At 37.9% G+C, this 20,143-nt stretch overlaps 1 protein-coding gene, 1 long non-coding RNA gene and 1 pseudogene across 7 annotated transcripts; 2 read left to right on the forward strand and 1 right to left on the reverse strand.

Moving 5' to 3' along the window:
* On the reverse strand, positions 1 to 4,196 carry LOC137738654 (uncharacterized). 6 transcript variants are annotated; one of them, XR_015966131.1, is made up of 5 exons: positions 3,935 to 4,196; positions 3,464 to 3,762; positions 2,484 to 2,582; positions 2,112 to 2,210; positions 1 to 391 (listed from the first exon to the last, which is right to left on the reverse strand). It is a non-coding gene; the product is annotated as an uncharacterized LOC137738654 (long non-coding RNA). The 6 variants fall into 6 exon arrangements; XR_015966132.1 differs by having other exon boundaries at positions 3,464 to 3,579; positions 3,763 to 4,191; XR_015966130.1 differs by having other exon boundaries at positions 3,464 to 3,579; positions 3,704 to 4,191.
* Positions 4,197 to 12,383: 8,187 nt separating this feature from the next.
* On the forward strand, positions 12,384 to 14,108 carry LOC148694325 (palmitoyl-acyl carrier protein thioesterase, chloroplastic-like; annotated as a pseudogene).
* A 965-nt stretch (positions 14,109 to 15,073) lies between these two features.
* LOC148694326 (uncharacterized) lies at positions 15,074 to 16,527 on the forward strand. Its single transcript, XM_088699805.1, has 2 exons — positions 15,074 to 16,172; positions 16,493 to 16,527. Exons 1-2 carry the CDS (start codon positions 15,074 to 15,076, stop codon positions 16,525 to 16,527), a joined length of 1,134 nt encoding a protein of 377 aa, XP_088555931.1.
* The last annotated feature ends 3,616 nt before the right edge of the window (positions 16,528 to 20,143 follow it).

The raw sequence follows: 20,143 nt of genomic DNA on the forward strand, positions 1-20,143 counted from the left end.
TTAACCAAAGAAAAGTATTTTATTATAAAATATATGAAAATGTACATACAAGATGTCCGAACAAAAAAAAAAATAATTACAAGTAGTCTTCTAGGTGAAGTGGCTCGGAGGTTGAAGGTGGAGCAAGATCAGGTGCTGGTAGCGAGATTTGGATGCCGATCAACTGTATGGCTCGTACAAGGTCTCTCACGTGCCCAACACAGGCCTTCAACTCCTCGCCTTGGGTCCTCTTCTGCTGGCCCTGGACCGCAAGCTGACCCTTTAGGGTTGTCACTTCCTCCTTCAATGCATCGACCTCTGCGGTGTTCGACCTGGAGCAGTAGATGCTGATAATGCAGGAAGCTCATTGGTCACACTCCAACAACGAGTGATCAACTACGACATCTATACACTTTTTGAACCATAAAATTGTAACATTAGAAACTAATCATTTCTTGCATTTGAAACTAATCAATTAACAGCCAAAGTAATAAGTAGGTTACCAACATTCTCAATTTCCAAACAAGAGGAACTACCTATCCATTTTCATGGCCAACAAAAAAAAGTGCATCAAGTGAAACAAAAAAGAATTGGTAGTCCGACACTATTTTATAAACAGTAAGCTCTATTTTATTTAAAAAAACCTATAAGGCGTGTTCGCTTGGGTTGGTTCTAGTTCAAGCCCTCATTTTAACAAGGTCAAAATAAGGAGACTAGGTGAGGCACTAGTTCCACTTAGTGAGATTGCTAAATAGCACCTTGTTTGATACAACTTAGACTAACTCATAATAGCTCAATTCGGCAAACTAATGCGGTGTAGCAAACATAGCCATAAAGTCCAAGCGAAGCAAATAGCCGAAAATCCTACCCCCTCCATTTTTCTGATGTTACAAAATAAGGAACACAAAAAATTGGATCAAGAAAAGTTCTAGAATCTCTCATGTTCATCGGGCATAACCACGTTGTACACACACACACACACACATATATATAATATATATCCCAGTAAGTATGCTTTATGAAGGCAATTTAAGGTCCCATGTAGGTCAATTCAATTAAGCAAATATGGAGTGTTCGAGTTCCAAACAAATTTGGGCATTCCAAATTGCAGTGCCAAACATTTTGCAATCCATCATCCAACCAATTAATCTTCCAATTATTTGCACATACATACACACACACACACACACACACACACACACACACACACACACACACACACACACACACATATATATGCTTGGAATATGTATTTAATTATTGTAGAGAAGCAAAACAGAGAAACGAGAAAATTAAAGGGAAAAGGAAAACGGGAGAAGAGAAAGAGAACTGAGCAATCTTTCTTCTTCCCCTGAAAAATTAACAAAGGTTTCAGAATGGTGCTGATAATGATTTCTACAGCTTGCAACTAGTGAACGATTGTGGCTGAATTTATAGAGAGAGTGTTCTCTTAAAAACGATTCTAAGAAATCAACTTCCACATCTTTCAATCAGTGCGAGCATATAAGAAATGGAAAAGACATAATTTGTTTATACATAGTTGACATCGGGAGGGCCACATTTTCGGCCTACCACTCCTCCGAATATTTGTGTAAAACGTGTAAGTTCAGGGCATGCAGAGCATCAAGAAAGCATTCAACTCAACATCATTTCAAAGACAAACTTATCAGTAAGAAATTTAACATAAGAATAGAAAACAAAAAGCGAAAGCATAAATCTTTTCTCGCTAAAGAGAAAGCAAAAGGCTTAAAGCATGTCACACAAAATGCTGAAAGAATACCTTTTCAGCTTTTATAATATTTGCTTAATGGAATATAGGATTTCAAGTTCAACCACCAAGTTCTTGATGAGAAATACGTAACAAAAAGAAATTGTGCAAAGGTCTAATTAAACCAATGTCAAAACAATGAAATGAAAAGTTTCACATGCCGAAACTGAAACACACACAACACTGCTACAACTTAGAAATTAAAATGCCAATTATCTAAAGCTAGTCAATTCTACTTCACATGGCATTGGACAATAACACAATTTTTTCCGACTAATGACAAGTCCGCTTCTAAATGTAATTGGTTTTCTCAAATCATCTTAAACACAGAATACTGAATGTACAATTACAGGGATTGTCGTACCTATGGACTCTTGCAGATGGGTAAGAATGACTTGTAGCAGGACGAGCTCTTTCAAAGACCAAATGAGGTGAATGCAGCTGTCCTGGAGCTTCAGGCCCCCTATGTTGAAATAAAAATCAATAAGTTTTAATACATAACAAAACCTAAATGCTCAATGGCTATTCAATCACAAGTGTTTATGCATAACTCAGGCACATTCATGCATCAATAATATATCACAGCACTATATTCTTCTCTGACATGTCATAAATTAAACATGTGCCACAAGAATGTGATCACATTGAGACAGATACACACGGAAAAAAACATAAAACACTAAGTGAAACACATAGTAATGAATTTATATGTTTAATTTACAAGGGTTGTCCTTACCTATGGACTCTTGTAGAAGGGTAAGGTTGACTCGCAGCAGGACGAACTCTTCTAAAGCCTAAAGGAAGATAATACAACTGCCCTGGAGCTTCAGGCCCCCTATGTTCAAATAAACCAATAAGTTTTTACCAAAGCCAAATGCTCAATGACTATTCAATCACAGGTTTTTATGCAGGACTCAGCACACTCATACATCAATGATATATCACAGCACCATATTTTTCTATGACATATACATTAAACATACACCAAATAATTTTGTGATCGCATTGGGACTGATAACAAAGACAGAAATCATATAACACCAATTCAAACACTTCTAAGGAATTTAAAAGTTGACAGTTCTTGGTGTTGTCATTACCTTTGACAAAACATTTACAAAGTCGGTTTATTTCTTAAGAAAAATAAAGGTACGGTAGTGAAGCTTGGCAAGTCAGATTAACAAGGCACACCAACAACCCCCCCCCCCCCCCGGCCGCCCCGCGCCGCCCCCGGGGGAAGCCAGTGCTTAATTTCATGGTGAAGTTTGACATAAGTGCATCAAAGTCACTACTAAGCCATAGATTATCCTAGTAAAATACATGAGCTTAACGCTTAATTGAGCAGAACGAGTAGTACTTAACGTAAGATAAATCAATTTTCTTCCAATATTAATTCATTCTGGAAATCGAATTTGGCTTCTTAAATTTTGTCATCAACCAAACAAAAAGAGTTGGAAAAAGTAAATCTGTGAAATTCTCGCCAATGGAGCTCAAACTGTCCTAATTTTCCACAATGCTAACTTCCCGAAACCTAAAATTTGATTCTAGATGAACCCCTCGATTCCAAAACCCCAGCTTGACCTGAAAGACACCAAATTTAGCACTAAATTCTCCAAAAAAAAAAAAAACAACATAAAAATCAGCAATGGCAGCATAAAGAGCTAAACAAATTAAAAAGAAAACCCCAGAAAAATTAAAGACTAGGAAAACAAGACTCACCATTAGAGCCGCAGCTGGAAATATGGAGGCTTGGAAAAGTGAGAGATGTACTCAAATGAGCTATTATCAAAAACGCTAATAAGAAACGTACTCAAATGGAATGCAAACCTGCAAAACTGGAGATGCGAGTTTATATTTGCTAGAGAACTTGCACAGATTGTTCAATCTTGGTAATAACTTCAGCAAAATTGCATCAAAGTCATCGACAAAATTGCAAAAACTTCAGCAAGAACACCTCACCTTGATTTTGAGTAAACCCAACATGCAAAAATTACAAAATTACAGCAAGAACACCTCACCTTGATTTCAGCAAGAACACCTCATCGAAAAAATTACAAAATTGCAAAAATTGCATCAAAGTCATCGACAAAATTGCGTCAAATTGAAAAAATCAATTTGACAAAAACCCAACATGCAATTTGAGCCTAAACCCTAAATAACAAAAACCCATCGAAAATTAGAAACCCTCACGTTGATTTTGGGACTTGATTTGTGTGGGCTTCGAGATTCGCGTGGCTGCCCATCGTTTAGAACGAGAGGGAGAGAGACAACCGACAGAGTAGTGGTGGTGGTTGGATTCGAGATTGTGAAGAGGAAAGCTTACGAACGAGAGGGAGAAGGATGTCTACGGGAAAGAGAGAAGGAGAGATGAGCGAGAGGGAAGAGAACGGGAAAGAGGGAAGAGAGAGGTCTATTATACAGGAAAAAGGGAAAAAGGGAAAGAGGAGAGAGGTTCAAACTTAGGAAACTTGAAAAAAAACCACGTAATTTTCACTATTGCACCGCCAAATTTATCATAACTTGCGCGTATATAATTTGACGTCGCGCAAAGGTTTTGCGCGACGACCACGTTAAGGCGTCGCGCAAGTTATTTATTTATTTATTTTTCAATTATTATAAAAATTACTGAAAATGTGACTTTACTTCTTTCAAATTCAAATTTTTTTTACATAAACCCCACAATAATATATTTTTCTAACAAAAACCCACAATAATTTTTTTTACATATATATCATTCAATTTCTTAAGTGTTATAATCAAGTACAAAATAAATAAATTAAAATCTACTTAGTAAATATATATACCATTGAACTTGATGGGAAACGTATTGTACAAAACTAATTTCAACGATCTAACCGTCAAACTTGTTTGTATATGCTTCAAGATCGTGTACGCCAAAAATTGCAAAAAAAAAAAAAAAAAACATTCAGAGATCAAGTAACGGGACAACACTTTTCGACGGTTATAAACAAAAAATCACGATTTAACGGTAGTTTTAACTCTGATTTTGATGATTTTTTAGAGCTACACTCCTTGACCCTATATGAATACAATGAACTAATTCGATCTTCAATTTAAAATATTTACACTAGTGGATACCACAAAATCTTATATTATACTTGATAAAAGTATAAATAAACTCCGAGGGTTAGTGAATGTATCGTTAATGGGATACACATTCTACGAAACTAGTTTCAACGATCCAACTGTCAAACTTGTTTGTATATATTCTTTGAGATCGCGTACACCAAAAATCACAAAAAACAAACATTCAAAGATCAACTAACGGGATAAAACTTTTCGACGGTTATAAACGAAAAAGCATGATTTAATGGTAGTTTTAACTCCGATTTTGATGATTTTTTACAGCTACACTCTTTAACCCTATATGAATACAATGAACTAATTTTATCATCAATTTAAAACATTTACACAAATAGATACCACAAAAGAAAAAGGCAATGCAAGAACACCAAAATAAAAGCAACAGGGAAAAACAAAAAATAAAAAAATAAAAAATAAAAAAACACTTTGCGCGACAAAATAAATAAATTAAAATCTACTTACTAAATATATATTCAACGTGATGGGAAACGCATTTTACGAAATTAGTTTCAACGATCAAACCGTCAAACTTGTTTGTATATACTTCGAGATCACATACGCCAAAAATCGAAAAAAACAAACATTCAAAGATCAAGTAACAAGACAAAACTTTTCGACGGTTATAAATGAAAAAGCACGATTTAACAGTAGTTTTAACTCCGATTTTGATGATTTTTTAGAGCTACACTCCTTCACCCTATATGAATATAATGAACTAATTTGATCTTCAATTTAAAATATTTACACTAGTGGATACCACAAAATCTTATGTTATACTTGATGAAAGTATAAATAAACTTTAAGTGTTAGTGAATGTATCGTTTTGATGGGAAACGCATTGTACGAAACTAGTTTCAACGATCAAACCGTCAAACTTGTTTGTATATACTTCGAGATCACATACACCAAAAATCGAAAAAAACAAACATTCAGAGATTAAGTAACAGAACAAAACTTTTCGACGGTTATAAACGAAAATGCACGATTTAACAGTAGTTTTAACTCCGATTTTGATGATTTTTTAAAGCTACACTCCTTCACCCTATATGAATACAATGAACTAATTTGATCTTCAATTTAAAATATTTACACTAGTGGATACCACAAAATCTTATGTTCTACTTGATGAAAGTATAAATAAATTTTAAGTATTAGTGAATGTATCGTTTTGATGGGAAACACATTGTATGAAACTAGTTTCAACGATCCAACCGTCAAACTTGTTTGTATATACTTCGAGATTACAAACACCAAAAATCGAAAAAAAAAAACATTCAGAGATCAAGTAACAAGACAAAACTTTTCGACGGTTATAAACGAAAAAACACAATTTAACGGTAGTTTTAACTCCGATTTTGATGATTTTTTAGAACTACACTCCTTCACCCTATATGAATACAATGAACTAATTTGATCTTAGATTTAAAATATTTACATTAGTGGATACCACAAAATCTTATGTTATACTTGATGAAAGTATAAATAAACTCTAAGTGTTAGTGAATGTATCGTTTTGATGGGAAATGCATTGTACAAAACTAGTTTCAATGATCCAACCGTCAAACTTGTTTGTATATTCTTCGAGATCACGTATGCCAAAAATCGCAAAAAACAAACATTCAGAGATCAAGTAACGGGACAAAACTTCTCAACGGCTATAAATGAAAAAGTATGATTTAACGGTAGTTTTAACTCTGTTTTTAATGATTTTTTAGAGCTACACTCTTTAATCCTATATGAATACAATGAACTAATTTGATCGTCAATTTAAAATATTTACACAAGTAGATACCACAAAAGAAAAAGGCAATGCAAGAACCCCAAAGGAAAAGCAAAAGGGCAAAAAAAAAAAAAAAAACAAAAAAAAAAAAAAAAAAACTTTGCGTGACGTAGGTACACCTGCGTCGCGCAAAGCTGTTTTGCGGGACGCAGGTGTACCTACGTCGCGCAAAGTGTTTTTTTTTTTTTTTTTTTTTTCCTTTTGCTTTTCTTTTGCCCTTTTGCTTATGAGTACAAAATAAATAATTAAAATCTACTTACTAAATATATATATATACCATTGAACTTGATGGGAAACGCATTGTACGAAATTAGTTTCAACGATCAAACTGTCAAACTTGTTTGTATATACTTCGAGATCACATATGCCAAAAAACGCAAAAAAAAAAAAAAAAAACACACATTTGGAGATCAAGTAACGAGACAAAACTTTTTGACGATTATAAACGAAAAATCACTATTTAACGGTTATTTTAACTCCGATTTTGATGATTTTTTAGAGCTATACTCCTTGACCCTATATGAATACAACGAAATGATTCGATCATCAATTTAAAATATTTACGCAAGTAGATACCAAAATTTCCAGTATCGAAACCTAATCTGTGAGCCGCAAACTACAACACATAACTATGCATTCCTAAACTGTTCAAAAAATGGGATAATTCAAGAATTAATTGGACCGCAGTCATACTTTCGCATCCATACATGAAATCCAATTAATTCTCAAACGGAAAACTAAGCTTTTCTTGAAAAAAGTGTACGAAGTTAAGTAGTATTAACTTCGTAAAACACAAAACAATTTTGTACTCGATGTACAAAAATATGTGCATACCACAAAATTAAATCACAATAATTAATGAAACTAAATAAAATAGATACAAACTATTAATCCTTCTAAACCAAAAAATGGGACGATTCCATATTGACATCACCCAAAATTTCTATGTTCCACAGTTTTAACTTATTGTTTACCCCTTCCATTCCTGCCTTAAAATTATTGTTTAAGGACTTGTATGATGAGACCACATATTCTAAATCGTAAAGGGTAGAGACTACACCTAAAATGATTACTAACCACGTAATAGAACAGTGGTTTGACAAAGTCGTAAACTGCCTTTTTCTCTAAATCTTTAACATTCTAGTTTCGTCCTCCTAATTTGGTGAGAAATGAAATCTATCCATTTTTTGAGCACACATCAATCTATCCCTAAATTAGATCAAGTTAACTGAGCAGTTTGCAGTTTCTTAGCTTTTGTTTCCCTAAACCTATCAAAATCCTTCATACTCCTAGTCATTCATTCTACTCATTCAATTGTTCAAAACCAAAACTCAACTTGTTCAAAATAAGCTAGCATTGACAAAGACAATTAAAGAAAAACATAAATACACAAAAATAAAATAATCCAAACATAAATGTAATTAAACATAGCTAATTAATTAATCAAATAAATACAATACTTGAAGGTGAAGATGGTGAGGGTTGAGAGAGATAGAGAGTTTGAAAGAGAGAGGTTGAGTGTGAAGAAAAAGGCCCCTGTGTGTGGTTATTTTAGAAAAAAAAAAAGTCATTGACTTTGCACGGCGTAGGTTCAACTACGTCGAGCAAAGCTGTTTTGCGCGACGTAGGTGTGCCTGCGTCGCGCAAAGTTGGGAAAAAAGGCTGTAAGCATTCTTGGTTTGGAGCCAAAATCTTGCGCGACACAGTCAACGTCGTGCAAAGTAGCTTTGCGCAACGAAGGAATGCGTCGCGCAAGCTGTTTTGCGCGACGTAGGTGCTCCTTCGTCGCCCAAAATAGCTTTGTGCGACGCATTCCTTCGTCGCGCAAAGCTACTTTGCGCGACGTTTTGTGTTTAGCGTCGCCCAAACATACTTTGCGTGATGAAATTTGCTCCGTCGCCCAAACATGTTTTTGTACTAGTGGTGATTGTAGTCCTAGAGTGTATATCATTGTTACACCAAGTCCTGTTCATATCAGAATGCCTCTACATGAACTTGTGTGTCAGCATGTGTCGATGAGCACTCGAAATGATATATTTAAGTGATTACGAACGTCATGTGCTTACTTATGAAATATCATGCCATATTAAATTCGTGAGATTTTGCAGGCTTCGGTAAGTACTTTCTTACTATACGTAGTATGTATATTTTGGAAACTATACTCGTTTTACGGCGAGGGGTTATTATGCTTTCAAAAAGGTTTTTTACAAAGATTTATTTTTTGCCCACTCACCCTTGTTTTTCGCCATTCCAGGTTTTAGTAGTTGAGCTTTCGTATCGATGAGGATTCTTGGCAATCTAGGCATTGATGATTACCACTGATGGTATAACTCTCAATCTACTATATTGTACTTTACTTATACTCTGACATCATGTGTGAAATGAGTTCATTCCCGCTTACTAGCGCACTCTTATATTTAGGCACATTTTAGGTTTAAATTTATTCAAAATTTCCACATCGCTACACTTTATGGCTTCGTCATCCTCCTGGTGTTAGCCAGCATAACTCGATTCGGAGTCTAGGTGGACATATCGGGTCGGGGTGTGTTAGCATAAACTTGCCTATGTGCCCGCCTAGGTCAAGACTCTCATGTAGACAAAAAATAGATAGAAAAAGTAAGAGACTTTTGGATACTTTGTTTTTTTTTTTTTTGAAGGAAACACGATATCATTAACTGGGAAATGTTACATTGTTTCTTGATGAGACGATCTAGAATAACACTCGGATGCTCCTCAATCCAAACTAAGCGTGTCCCACTTGACACTGCTACATTTGCCAAACAATGGGCAACACCATTATTATTCCTAGTAATAGAAATAAACTTTGAAGCAATAAATGAAGCTGCACTATGTAAAACATCCCCTGCTAGCAAATCCATAGCTGAAGCCCGATCCACACAAGTATTGATAATAGAAATTGCTTGGGAAGAGTCACTTTTGACTTGAACCTTTTGATAACTAAGTTGTTGAGCCAACTCTAGTCCATGCTTAATCGCTAGCAACTCAGCTTGGAAAGCCAAGGAAACAATGGGAAGAAAGCATGCTGTTGTTGCCATAAAAGCTCCCTGCACGTCACAGTTTACCGCACTAGCCCCACTTACCTGAATATGCAATTTAGTAGCTCTGTCCACATTCACTTTCACCCAATCCTCCACTACCACCCAAGCATCGAACCACTTCCTCCCCCTGCTGAGTACGAGGCGTTTGTTGTGAGCAATAAATACAAGATCTGCCGTAGCCTGGAATTCCTGCAGCTATGCCACGACGCGTTGCTTCACAACCCCTGGGGCCTCTTGCTTCCCACTCCAAAGATGCCAGGCCACCATACAAATGAAGTCGAAAGCAGAATGATTAGTTTGTAACAACAATAAAAACCACTCATTGACCGATTCGCAAGGGACGAAATCAACCAAAAAGCTATGTAGGGTTGCAAACCATGTAGCTCTAGCAAAATGACACTCATTGAGAACATGCACCACCGTCTCCGGTGTTCCATTACAGAAAACACACGTCAAATCCGATGTTACTCCTTTCTTAGATAAATTCTCTTTTGTCGGGAGAATATTCTGACAAGTCCTCCGCCCCATATTCTGCACTTTCGGCGAAACTTTGGCCCTCCATATAGCTTTCCATAAAGGAGTAAACGAATTACCTCTAGAAGCTAAAGAAGACGCACTTAGTGACAGTGGTTTAATAGAATCCCATGCAACCCAATAAGCACTCTTGATTGTGAAAATACCCCGGTCATTATAATGCCAAATTAGTTTATCAGGTGGAAGTCGATAACTAATGGGCAAAGAATGAATATGCTCCTTGTTTTTTTCCTCAGAAAACTCAGTCAACTTAGCGTCACACCACACTTTCCTTTCTACATCAATGAACTCATGAACCCTCATATCCTTCCGAGATGGAGCGTGACATCATTATGGGACGAAAGGTCGAGGGTTGCGGCACCCACCTATCCCTCCATACCCGCATTGAAGCCCTATCCCTAATCAGCCATCTCGAGCCCTTCTCCACCACCATTCTAGCTTTGAGTATGCTAGACCAACAATAGGAAGAAGACGAGGGAACCAGGGCGTTCCAAAAGGAAGTATTGGGGAAATACTTAGCCTTAAACAACATTGCTGTTAAGGATTCTGGATATTGGACAATTCGCCAACCTTGTTTTGCTAGTACCACCAAATTAAAAGCATAAAGGTTTCGGAACCCCATACCACCTTCCAGTTTAGCAACGCACAACTTATCACATGATTTCCAATGAACACGTATTATATGCTTGTTCCTCATGTTTTCAATAAATTCTAGTAATTTATAACTTATATGTCATTTTATTTTAAATATATGTATCCCAACATAATTATATATTGTTTTTAAATATAAGTAAGCATTTATTTATATGATATATAATAAATTTAAATAGAATTAGAAAAAACCACCTAGACCCCTAGGTGTGGGGCCCTTGCGCACAACCTGATTACCGCCTAGTAACTTCTAGAAACTTGCCTATAAACGATAATATTTTTTAACCTCAGGTAAATATCCCATAAAATATGTAGTCTTTGATGCTAATAAATACCTATACAGAAGTAGGAGCCTATTGTGCGTGAAGTTAAGAAAAAAGGACCTTCAGAAGAAACCCTAGTCGCCGATCTCTTGCCTTGATTTTGGTATCGGCAACAATCCTATTTTATATCTTCTTTTTGTTTCCAGTTGTGATCATTCTCTCACTTTGTTGATGGTAGTCTATGTAGTTAGGATCGCTCCCTCACTGTGTCAAGGAGATGTTTTATGATTACGGTTGTGGTCCTGAGTTTCTGTTCAACCTGATGCCCTAGAGGACATCTGTTGTACACACAAATCGCACTAACACTATCAAAATTTTGCCGAATCTTTGAATGAAGTTGGCAACATATTCGTACTAAGGCTAATTGGTCCCCAACAAGTAGTTTGTTAGGTTGTGCAGCTCCAACAACTGTGTTACATTTACTGAAAGGAGGCCATTTGATCTCAATCAAAGCATACTATATATAAGTTTGTTGCCACAATACTAGTTCTAAAACGATCTGAACCAGGTATGAACCATCCACTTAATTACATTCACGTTTTTTTAGTTACCGCTTGTTTGAGAATGTGTAGAAACTTTGTTTCTTTCTCGTGAGTGCATAATTTACTTGTAGTGCTTTTGTTAGATACACTACAAAAATTTTATTAAAAGTCCAGGTTCGTTTTAAAAAATGGATTTTACAACTTATTAGCATTTCTAAATCGTTGAAAGTTGTGGATTTCCAACCGTGATCAAGGTCTTTCTCGTCAGCCAACGTACTTTGCCCCCGAGCTCAAACCCTTTCCCATTTCCTTTAGTCTATATTAGATCAGTGATATCATTTGTAATTGTTTTCTTAAACATTTATCAGAAGTGCTTTTATCTCTTTTAAAAGTTGCGTCAAACGGCTGTTTTTTTTTTTAATGCCAAAAAGCTGTAGTCGCTAAAAAATAAACCATACAACTCTGCTCTTGGCGGTATACTTCTTTGGTCTACCTAACATCACCCTACAAAAAATATCCTTTTGACACCCTGCAGGAATTATCATTATCCACCATTACTTGGTCTTCATTTTTCCTCCTTTCCGTTGTTTGCTCAAAACGCACCCTACCGAATTCTCATTAATCTGCAAATGATTCCTTACTTTTTTCACTTTGTTTTTGGACAGATTCTAGAACTGGGACAGGACATTCCCATTGACTTTCACAATGGTAGTACTTACTGGTTCTCCGCCAATGTTGTTGTTGCCAACTAAACAACTGACCTTTCCGTCGAAAAACAAATCAACGTTATGCTGGGAAGGAACAAACAATGGCTCACATACTAATCAAAGTAACCCTAATTCCACGCCTGCTGCTACCAAGGTCTTTCCCAAGGGCAATGTTATCGTTGCCTCCAAAGAAGAGGATGACAAAACTGCCGGACCAGCTGCCCCTACTAAGAAAATGCCACAACATCCGAACATGGAATCAGCAACGTACGATGGGGTTTATGACATGTTTCGTGGACGATTGGACGAGAGTGGTTTTGCTTTCCTACAAAACTTTGCAATTAGATCGTATGAGTTAGGTCGTAATGGCAAAGCAACCATGACTTGCTTGATGGAGCGTTTACAGTTTTTTGATTTCTTATCTTTGTCAAGAGAGAGCATATACAGGTATACTGTCACCTTGAAGTAAACTAATGCTTAACTGTGATGTTCTTCATGGCTTTTGTATGTCTAATAGGAGACATCAGTTCAGCACTGCAGGAGTATTGGGCTCTTTGTTGGTGGTTTTGGTTCATCACTAGAGAAAAGCAAAAGGGGCCAAGTGTGGGTGGTCCGGAAGTTACAGGCTGTAGTGGATAAATATCCTTCTTGGTAAACCAATATACTTTACCCATTAAATTCTGATACATATATTATTGTGCAGTTTTAAGACTGCAGGATTTTGGGAAAGTTGAAGGAAATTCGCTGAAATAATGAATTCACAAATTCCATTGTTTTGATAAATATGTCGTAACATAATTTTGTTCTATGTTTGAAGGGCTGATGTTATTCAAGTAGATAGCTGGAGTGGGGCATCAGGGAACAATGGTATGTTCCGGGATTGGATCTTTCGTGATTACATAACTGGAGAAATATTAATGCGAGCAAGGGGGTTAGAATCCACACTACCTAAGATTTTCAAATTTAATACTGTCTTTAATTAGTCCTTTGTTATCCAATATGTTAATGGTCTTTTGAGCTGCTGGCTGAGGTTTCTTGTTTTTCTCTATTTGGCAGTCTTTATGTGCTGATGAACCTAAAGACAAGGAAAGTTGGTAGACTTACTGAAGAGATCAAACAAGAGTTTAAACCTTATTTCGTGGGCTCCGATCCTCTCATTGACATCAATAGCACAAAACTAGGACGATTGAACGTTGATGGTAGAGATTATGTTCAAACAGATTTAGCAGTAAGTATCTTATGCATATATATGATTAGGAGAGGGTGAAATACTATTTGCTTATTCCTGAAGCAATTAACTGACATATGCTGGTCCTCTTCAAATTGCATTTCAGCCGCCTGGTTGGCGCGATTTAGATATCGATCAGCATGTGAGCCATGCAAAATACCTAGACTGGGTTCTGGAGGCGAAGCTTTTTGCAAGGCTGTTTCTTCACTTTTCAATATTTCAATAAAAAAACTCTCTTCTAATTGGAAAATTTGTTATCAGAGCATTCCTATCCCAACCTTGGAGAGCCATGAACTTTCCTCTATGACTTTGGAGTTTCGAAGAGAGTGTAGGAGAGGGACAGCGTTCTGCAGTCCCTGAGGAGTACTGCAGTTGCTAGAGAGGGAATAGATGACTCGAGTACGTATAACAAAGGGGGTAGAGTTTGATCACTTGCTTCGTCTTGAACCCGGGTCTGAAATTTTTAGGGCAAAGACTGTTTGGAGGCCAAAATGATTTTGAGCACGCATAATATTCAGCAACAAGAGCATATGTTCTTGTTTCCTTAAATATGTAACTCTTTTCTAAATGTACTACGTTTTATCGAATGTTTCTATTTTGAAATAACCAGAGCATACGTTGGAATGCATCGAAATATATGAGGAAGTACTCATTTGATCCATAGGATCCATGTGTTATACTGTAAATGGTGATGAAGATAAATTTACTTCCAAAGCAGCTCGATGAATGATGATTCTTCAATTGAAGTTTGAATTATGTGTGTTCAACAATAATGGCTGCTATACACTCCTTAATAAACTCCATCGTAACAAGTGTTATAAGCAACCTCACGGAAATTAATTTTTCAGTCTTTTCAAACTTGAGGACTTTCTCCGATTTATGGGGAAAAAAAAATTGCTAGTAATGATGGTGGAAAGGTCACCCGTCGGACCATGTATTTATTGTATAGGACTCGTATTTTGAAGTAGAACAACAAGGGAAATTGTGAACTATATAAGATGTCCTATATGGTGAATACATGGTCCCTATGATAGTTTTATCTCTATCCTATTTTTGTACAGTAAACCGGAATATCCCTGTTGGTTCGTTCAAACCTCAAAAGTTATTCTTTTGGATGTATGCAATATCATCAGTGAAAAAAAATCATTAATATGGTATAAGGTTCGTACGTAGTAGATATTAAGGAAATATTATTATTCCTTCTATTGGACGGACAAGCCGTCCTACAGCCGTCAAGCCGTCCTACAGCCGACCTACCTTGTCCTACCTATACACTTGTATCATGTATATATATACTTGTAATCTTGTAGAGAAAGAAATAAGAAAAAAGGCATTCTCTTCCATATTTTCACATGGTATCAGAGCGAAAATCTTGGTACCTGTATTCCTAGCCTTCAAACACCATAGCAGAAAATCAAACACCAACAAAATTTTCAAGCGGCAACAACATCAACCTCGGTATGGATCCATCAAGTCCTTACTATGTCCATCACTCAGATCACCCTGGCCATATGCTAGTTCCTGAAAAATTGAATGGCTCCAACTATCCATCTTGGAGTAAATCCATGATTCATGCACTCATAGCAAAGAACAAGGTCGGCTTTATTGATGGCTCCATTGAGCCTCCATCAGATGTAAAAGAGCCAAAAGAATATGCACTCTGGAAACAATGCAATAGCATGATTTTATCATGGTTTGCACAGTCCGTGGAAAGCAACCTATCCAAAGGTGTCGTTCACGCCAAAAGTGCTCATCAAGTGTGGGAAAATTTCAAAGAATTATTCTCACAAAAGAATGCGCCTACAATCTATCAACTTCAAAAATCTATTGCCTCTCTTTCACAAGGCACCATGACAGTTCCAACCTATTACACACAACTCAAGGGTCTATGGGATGAACTGGACACCTATCGCACTCCTCCCACATGCAACCAAATGAAGCAACACAATGAACAAACAGAAGAAGACCGAATGATGCAATTTCTCATGGGACTCAACGATACATACAGTGGAGTTCGCAGCAATATCCTCATGATGACACCGCTACCAAATGTCCGTCAAGCGTACTCACTCGTTGCTCAAGAAGAGACACAACGCCATATGACGTCGACGGGAACAACCGATAATTTTTCCATAGCCGCTGCAGTTCAAAGTCCACAGAATGACTCCCTCAATAAGCCACACTGTACCCATTGCAACAGAGATGGACATTCGATTGAAAATTGCAGAACATTAAAATACCACTGCAATTATTGTGACAAAAATGGGCATACTGAGGATAGATGTCGATTTAAAAACGGCACCAGCAATTCTAATGGCCGACAGCACCACAAGGGACAGCAGCCGCGTGGAAATCAAGGCATCACAAAGGACAGCAGGACACGTGACTCCTATGCCCATGCTGCTGAGAGACAGCAAGCCGATGCTGTGTCCTCATCATCATCCAATCCATTGCAGGCCTTTTCTCATGAACAGCTACAACAACTTGCCCATGCTGTGTCCTTGATCAATTCCAACCATGCTTCCGGTAATAACAATGATGCTTATGCAAATGCTGCAGGTCTGCCTTCTGTTTCTATCCCTTCAATAAATTCTATATTTTCAAAGCCTTGGATTTTGGATAGTGGAGCTACAGATCACATCATTTCTGATTCCACACTTTTCACTAAAACAAATTCATCGCCTACACCCATAGTCAATTTACCTACGGGTTCTACTGCCCCAATCACTTCCACTGGCACAATACAATTTAATCCTGACATCACTTTAGATAATGTTTTATGTGTCCCCTCATTCCGTTTAAACCTCATGTCTGCCAGCAAAGTCACTGATTCTCTAAATTGTTGTGTCATACTATTTCCCACCTTTTGTGTCTTGCAGGACTTGGCTACAAGGAAGATGATTGGCTCGGGTAAACAACGTGGTGGTCTTTATTACATGTCCCCAGTACAGAGGACACCAGTTTCTTGCCAAGTCTCACAACCTTCCAACTTATGGCACATGCGTCTTGGCCATCCTTCTCCTTCTCGTCTTAAATTAGTATCTCCATTATTGTCTTCAAATAATTTATCTTTTGATAATAATTGTGGCATTTGTCCTATGGCCAAACAAACCAGACTTCCTTTTTCTTTAAGTTCAATTTCAACTCATGCTGCTTTCGATTTATTACATTGTGATATTTGGGGCCCACACAAAATTCCCACACATTCAGGGGCTAGATTCTTTCTTACCATTGTAGATGATTTTACTAGATGCACATGGATATTTCTTATGCAATTTAAATCTCAAACACAACAACTTTTGCAAACCTTCATATCCTTTGTCCACACACAATTTCATGCCAACATTAAGGCAATCCGAGTTGATAATGGGCTAGAATTTTTATCCATGAAATCATTTTTTCAAACCAATGGCATTGAATATCAACGCACATGTGTTTACACTCCACAACAAAATGGAGTTGTCGAACGCAAACATCGTCACATTCTCAATGTTGCTCGTGCCCTCCGCTTCCAATCCCACTTATCTCTCTCATTTTGGGGTGAATGTGTTTTGACCGCTGTCTATCTCATTAACCGTCTCCCATCACCATTACTCTCTAATAAATCACCTTTTGAACTTTTGTACCACTGACCGCCATCACTCACTCATTTGCGGGTTTTTGGTTGCCTCTGTTATGCTACTGTTGTTCATCACACACACAAATTTGACACTCGTGCTAAACGTTGCATTTTTGTTGGCTACCCTCATGGTCAAAAGGGTTATAAACTTTTTGATTTGGATACTCATACATTTTTTGTCAGCCGTGATATACACTTTCACGAAACCACATTTCCCTATGCTTCACATTCCGCACATTCTCCTGAACCACCAGGCCCCACACACCCTCCCCACCCATCAGACCTGCTGCCTTTTACCCCACCTGATGACCCCATCACCTCCCGCCCACTAACTGCCCCGACCACACCTGACTCAGGCAATGTGCCTCCTACATCTCAACCCCACATTGAATCCCCTCCTCCCTCACCCACTTCCGCTGGCCCGTTACCACTTGCCATCCCACCCTCTCCTGCCAGCCCACGCCTTCATGACCACAGCCCCACTTTTTCTCCTCAGCCCACCGTAACACCTTCCCGACACTCTACCCGTCCTACGCACCCTTCGACATGGCATAAAGACTACCACATGTCCAACCACGTCAGTCCATCTACCCTGACGCCTTGTCCTTCAGGTACTCGTTATCCTCTCTCTGATTTCCTCTCATATTCTCGTTTCTCTCCTTCCCATTCTGCTTTTCTAGCTAACATCACAGGTCCTACCGAGCCCACTTCCTATGCTCAAGCTATCCAAAATCCTCATTGGACACAGGCCATGCATGTCGAATTAGAAGCTTTGCAACAAAATAACACATGGAGTATGGTTCCACTGCCTCTTGGTCATAAACCCATCGGCTGCAAATGGGTCTACAAAATCAAATACAAGTCCGACGGCACCATTGAGCGATACAAAGTTCGTCTTGTCGCCAAGGGTTATACTCAGGTTGAGGGTGTTGACTATCACAAAACTTTTTCTCCGACTGCCAAACTCACCACCCTACGGTGTCTTCTTACTATTGCATCAGCCCGTCATTGGTATATCCACCAATTAGATGTCCAAAATGCCTTCCTTCATGGTGACCTGCAGGAAGTGGTTTACATGGAGCCTCCTCCTGGCCTTCGCCGACAGGGGGAGAACCTTGTGTGTCGGCTCAACAAATCTCTCTATGGACTCAAACAGGCTTCAAGAAACTGGTTTTCTACCTTTTCAGAAACCATTCGGAGAGCTGGTTACAATCAATCGAAAGCTGATTACTCTCTCTTCACTAAGGCACAAGGTACTTCATTTACTGTAGTCCTTATATATGTTGATGACATACTTCTCACAGGCAATGATCTTGAAGAAATGAATCACCTTAAAATGTTTCTTCTCAAACGCTTCCGCATCAAAGACCTTGGAGATTTGAAGTATTTCTTAGGCATTGAGTTTTCACGTTCAAAGAAAGGTATTTTCATGTCTCAAAGAAAATACGCACTAGATATTTTGCAAGACTCAGGACTCACAGGTGCACGGCCAGACAAGTTTCCGATGGAACAAAATCTCAAGCTCACCCCCACAGATGGAGAGTTGCTCAATGACCCAACCAAGTACAGAAGATTGATTGGCAGGTTAATTTATCTCACTGTCACAAGGCCGGATATAGTTTACTCCGTCCGAACACTTAGTCAATTCATGAATCAACCTCGAAAAACACATTGGGATGCTGCCTTACGGATCCTTAGATACATCAAAGGTACACCTGGTCAAGGTTTGCTGTTTCCCGCCTCTAACAATCTTGCCTTGAAAGCCTTCTGTGATTCAGATTGGGGAGGTTGTTGTGCCATAAGGAGATCAGTTACCGGATACTGCATTTTTCTTGGAAATTCTCTTATCTCATGGAGATCCAAGAAACAAACCAATGTCTCTAGATCATCAGCAGAAGCCGAATATCGAGCTATGGCCAATACATGCTTGGAACTAACTTGGTTGCGATATATTTTACAAGATCTAAAGGTACCACAGGTAGCTCCAACACCATTGTACTGTGATAATCAAGCGGCCTTGTACATTGCCGCTAATCCGGTTTTCCATGAACGTACAAAACACATTGAAATTGACTGCCATATTGTACGAGAAAAACTGCAAGCTGGAATGATTAGTCCTTCACATGTTCCTACTCGGTTTCAGCTAGCAGATGTGTTTACAAAAGCTTTAGGTAAGGACCAGTTTGTGACTCTACGCGACAAGTTAGGAGTTCACGATATTCACTCTCCAACTTGAGGGGGAGTATTAAGGAAATATTATTATTCCTTCTATTGGACGGACAAGCCGTCCTACAGCCGTCAAGCCGTCCTACAGCCGTCTAGCCGTCCTACAGCCGACCTACCTTGTCCTACCTATACACTTGTATCATGTATATATATACTTGTAATCTTGTAGAGAAAGAAATAAGAAAAAAGGCATTCTCTTCCATATTTTCACAGTAGAGACCTGGTTATATTTTCTCATTGTAGATATAACTACACTTCTATTATAAGTATAGTATTTCTTTTTGTTTTTTGTTCAAAATAAGTATAGTATTTCTTTAACCACATTCACTTTACTCACCGACTGAGCTCGGTCAACAAATTGGCACGCCCACATTCACCGAATGACATAGTTAGCTTTTTAGCTATTGGGCTAGTGCCACGTAGATTAAATAGTTGTTAGAGTCAACAAGTAAAACTTGTAACTATAGTACCAAAAAGTAAAACTATGCGGCGAAAAAAGAAGTTAAGAATTCGATGAGGAAAAACTAAATACATGTCGAAGTACAATGAACACCACCTTAAACCAAAAGTATGAAACACAAAGCACACCATGACCTGATGAGATCACTTCGATCGCTTTGTAACATGCGACTATTTGAGATGAATATTTAATTTCACGACCAAATACGTTATATTATTAACAATA

The sequence above is a fragment of the Pyrus communis genome, chromosome 9 (genome assembly GCF_041283825.1).
Source record: "Pyrus communis isolate YQ-2024b chromosome 9, ASM4128382v1, whole genome shotgun sequence".
Classification (NCBI taxonomy): domain Eukaryota; kingdom Viridiplantae; phylum Streptophyta; class Magnoliopsida; order Rosales; family Rosaceae; genus Pyrus; species Pyrus communis.

Excerpts from the sequence above, each read along its gene's own strand:
- LOC148694326 (XM_088699805.1), top strand. The coding sequence starts at position 15,074 with ATGGATCCATCAAGTCCTTACTATGTCCATCACTCAGATCACCCTGGC. Across the intron at positions 16,173-16,492 it reads TGCTTATGCAAATGCTGCAG|GACTTGGCTACAAGGAAGAT; the intron begins GTCTGCCTTCTG and ends TGTGTCTTGCAG.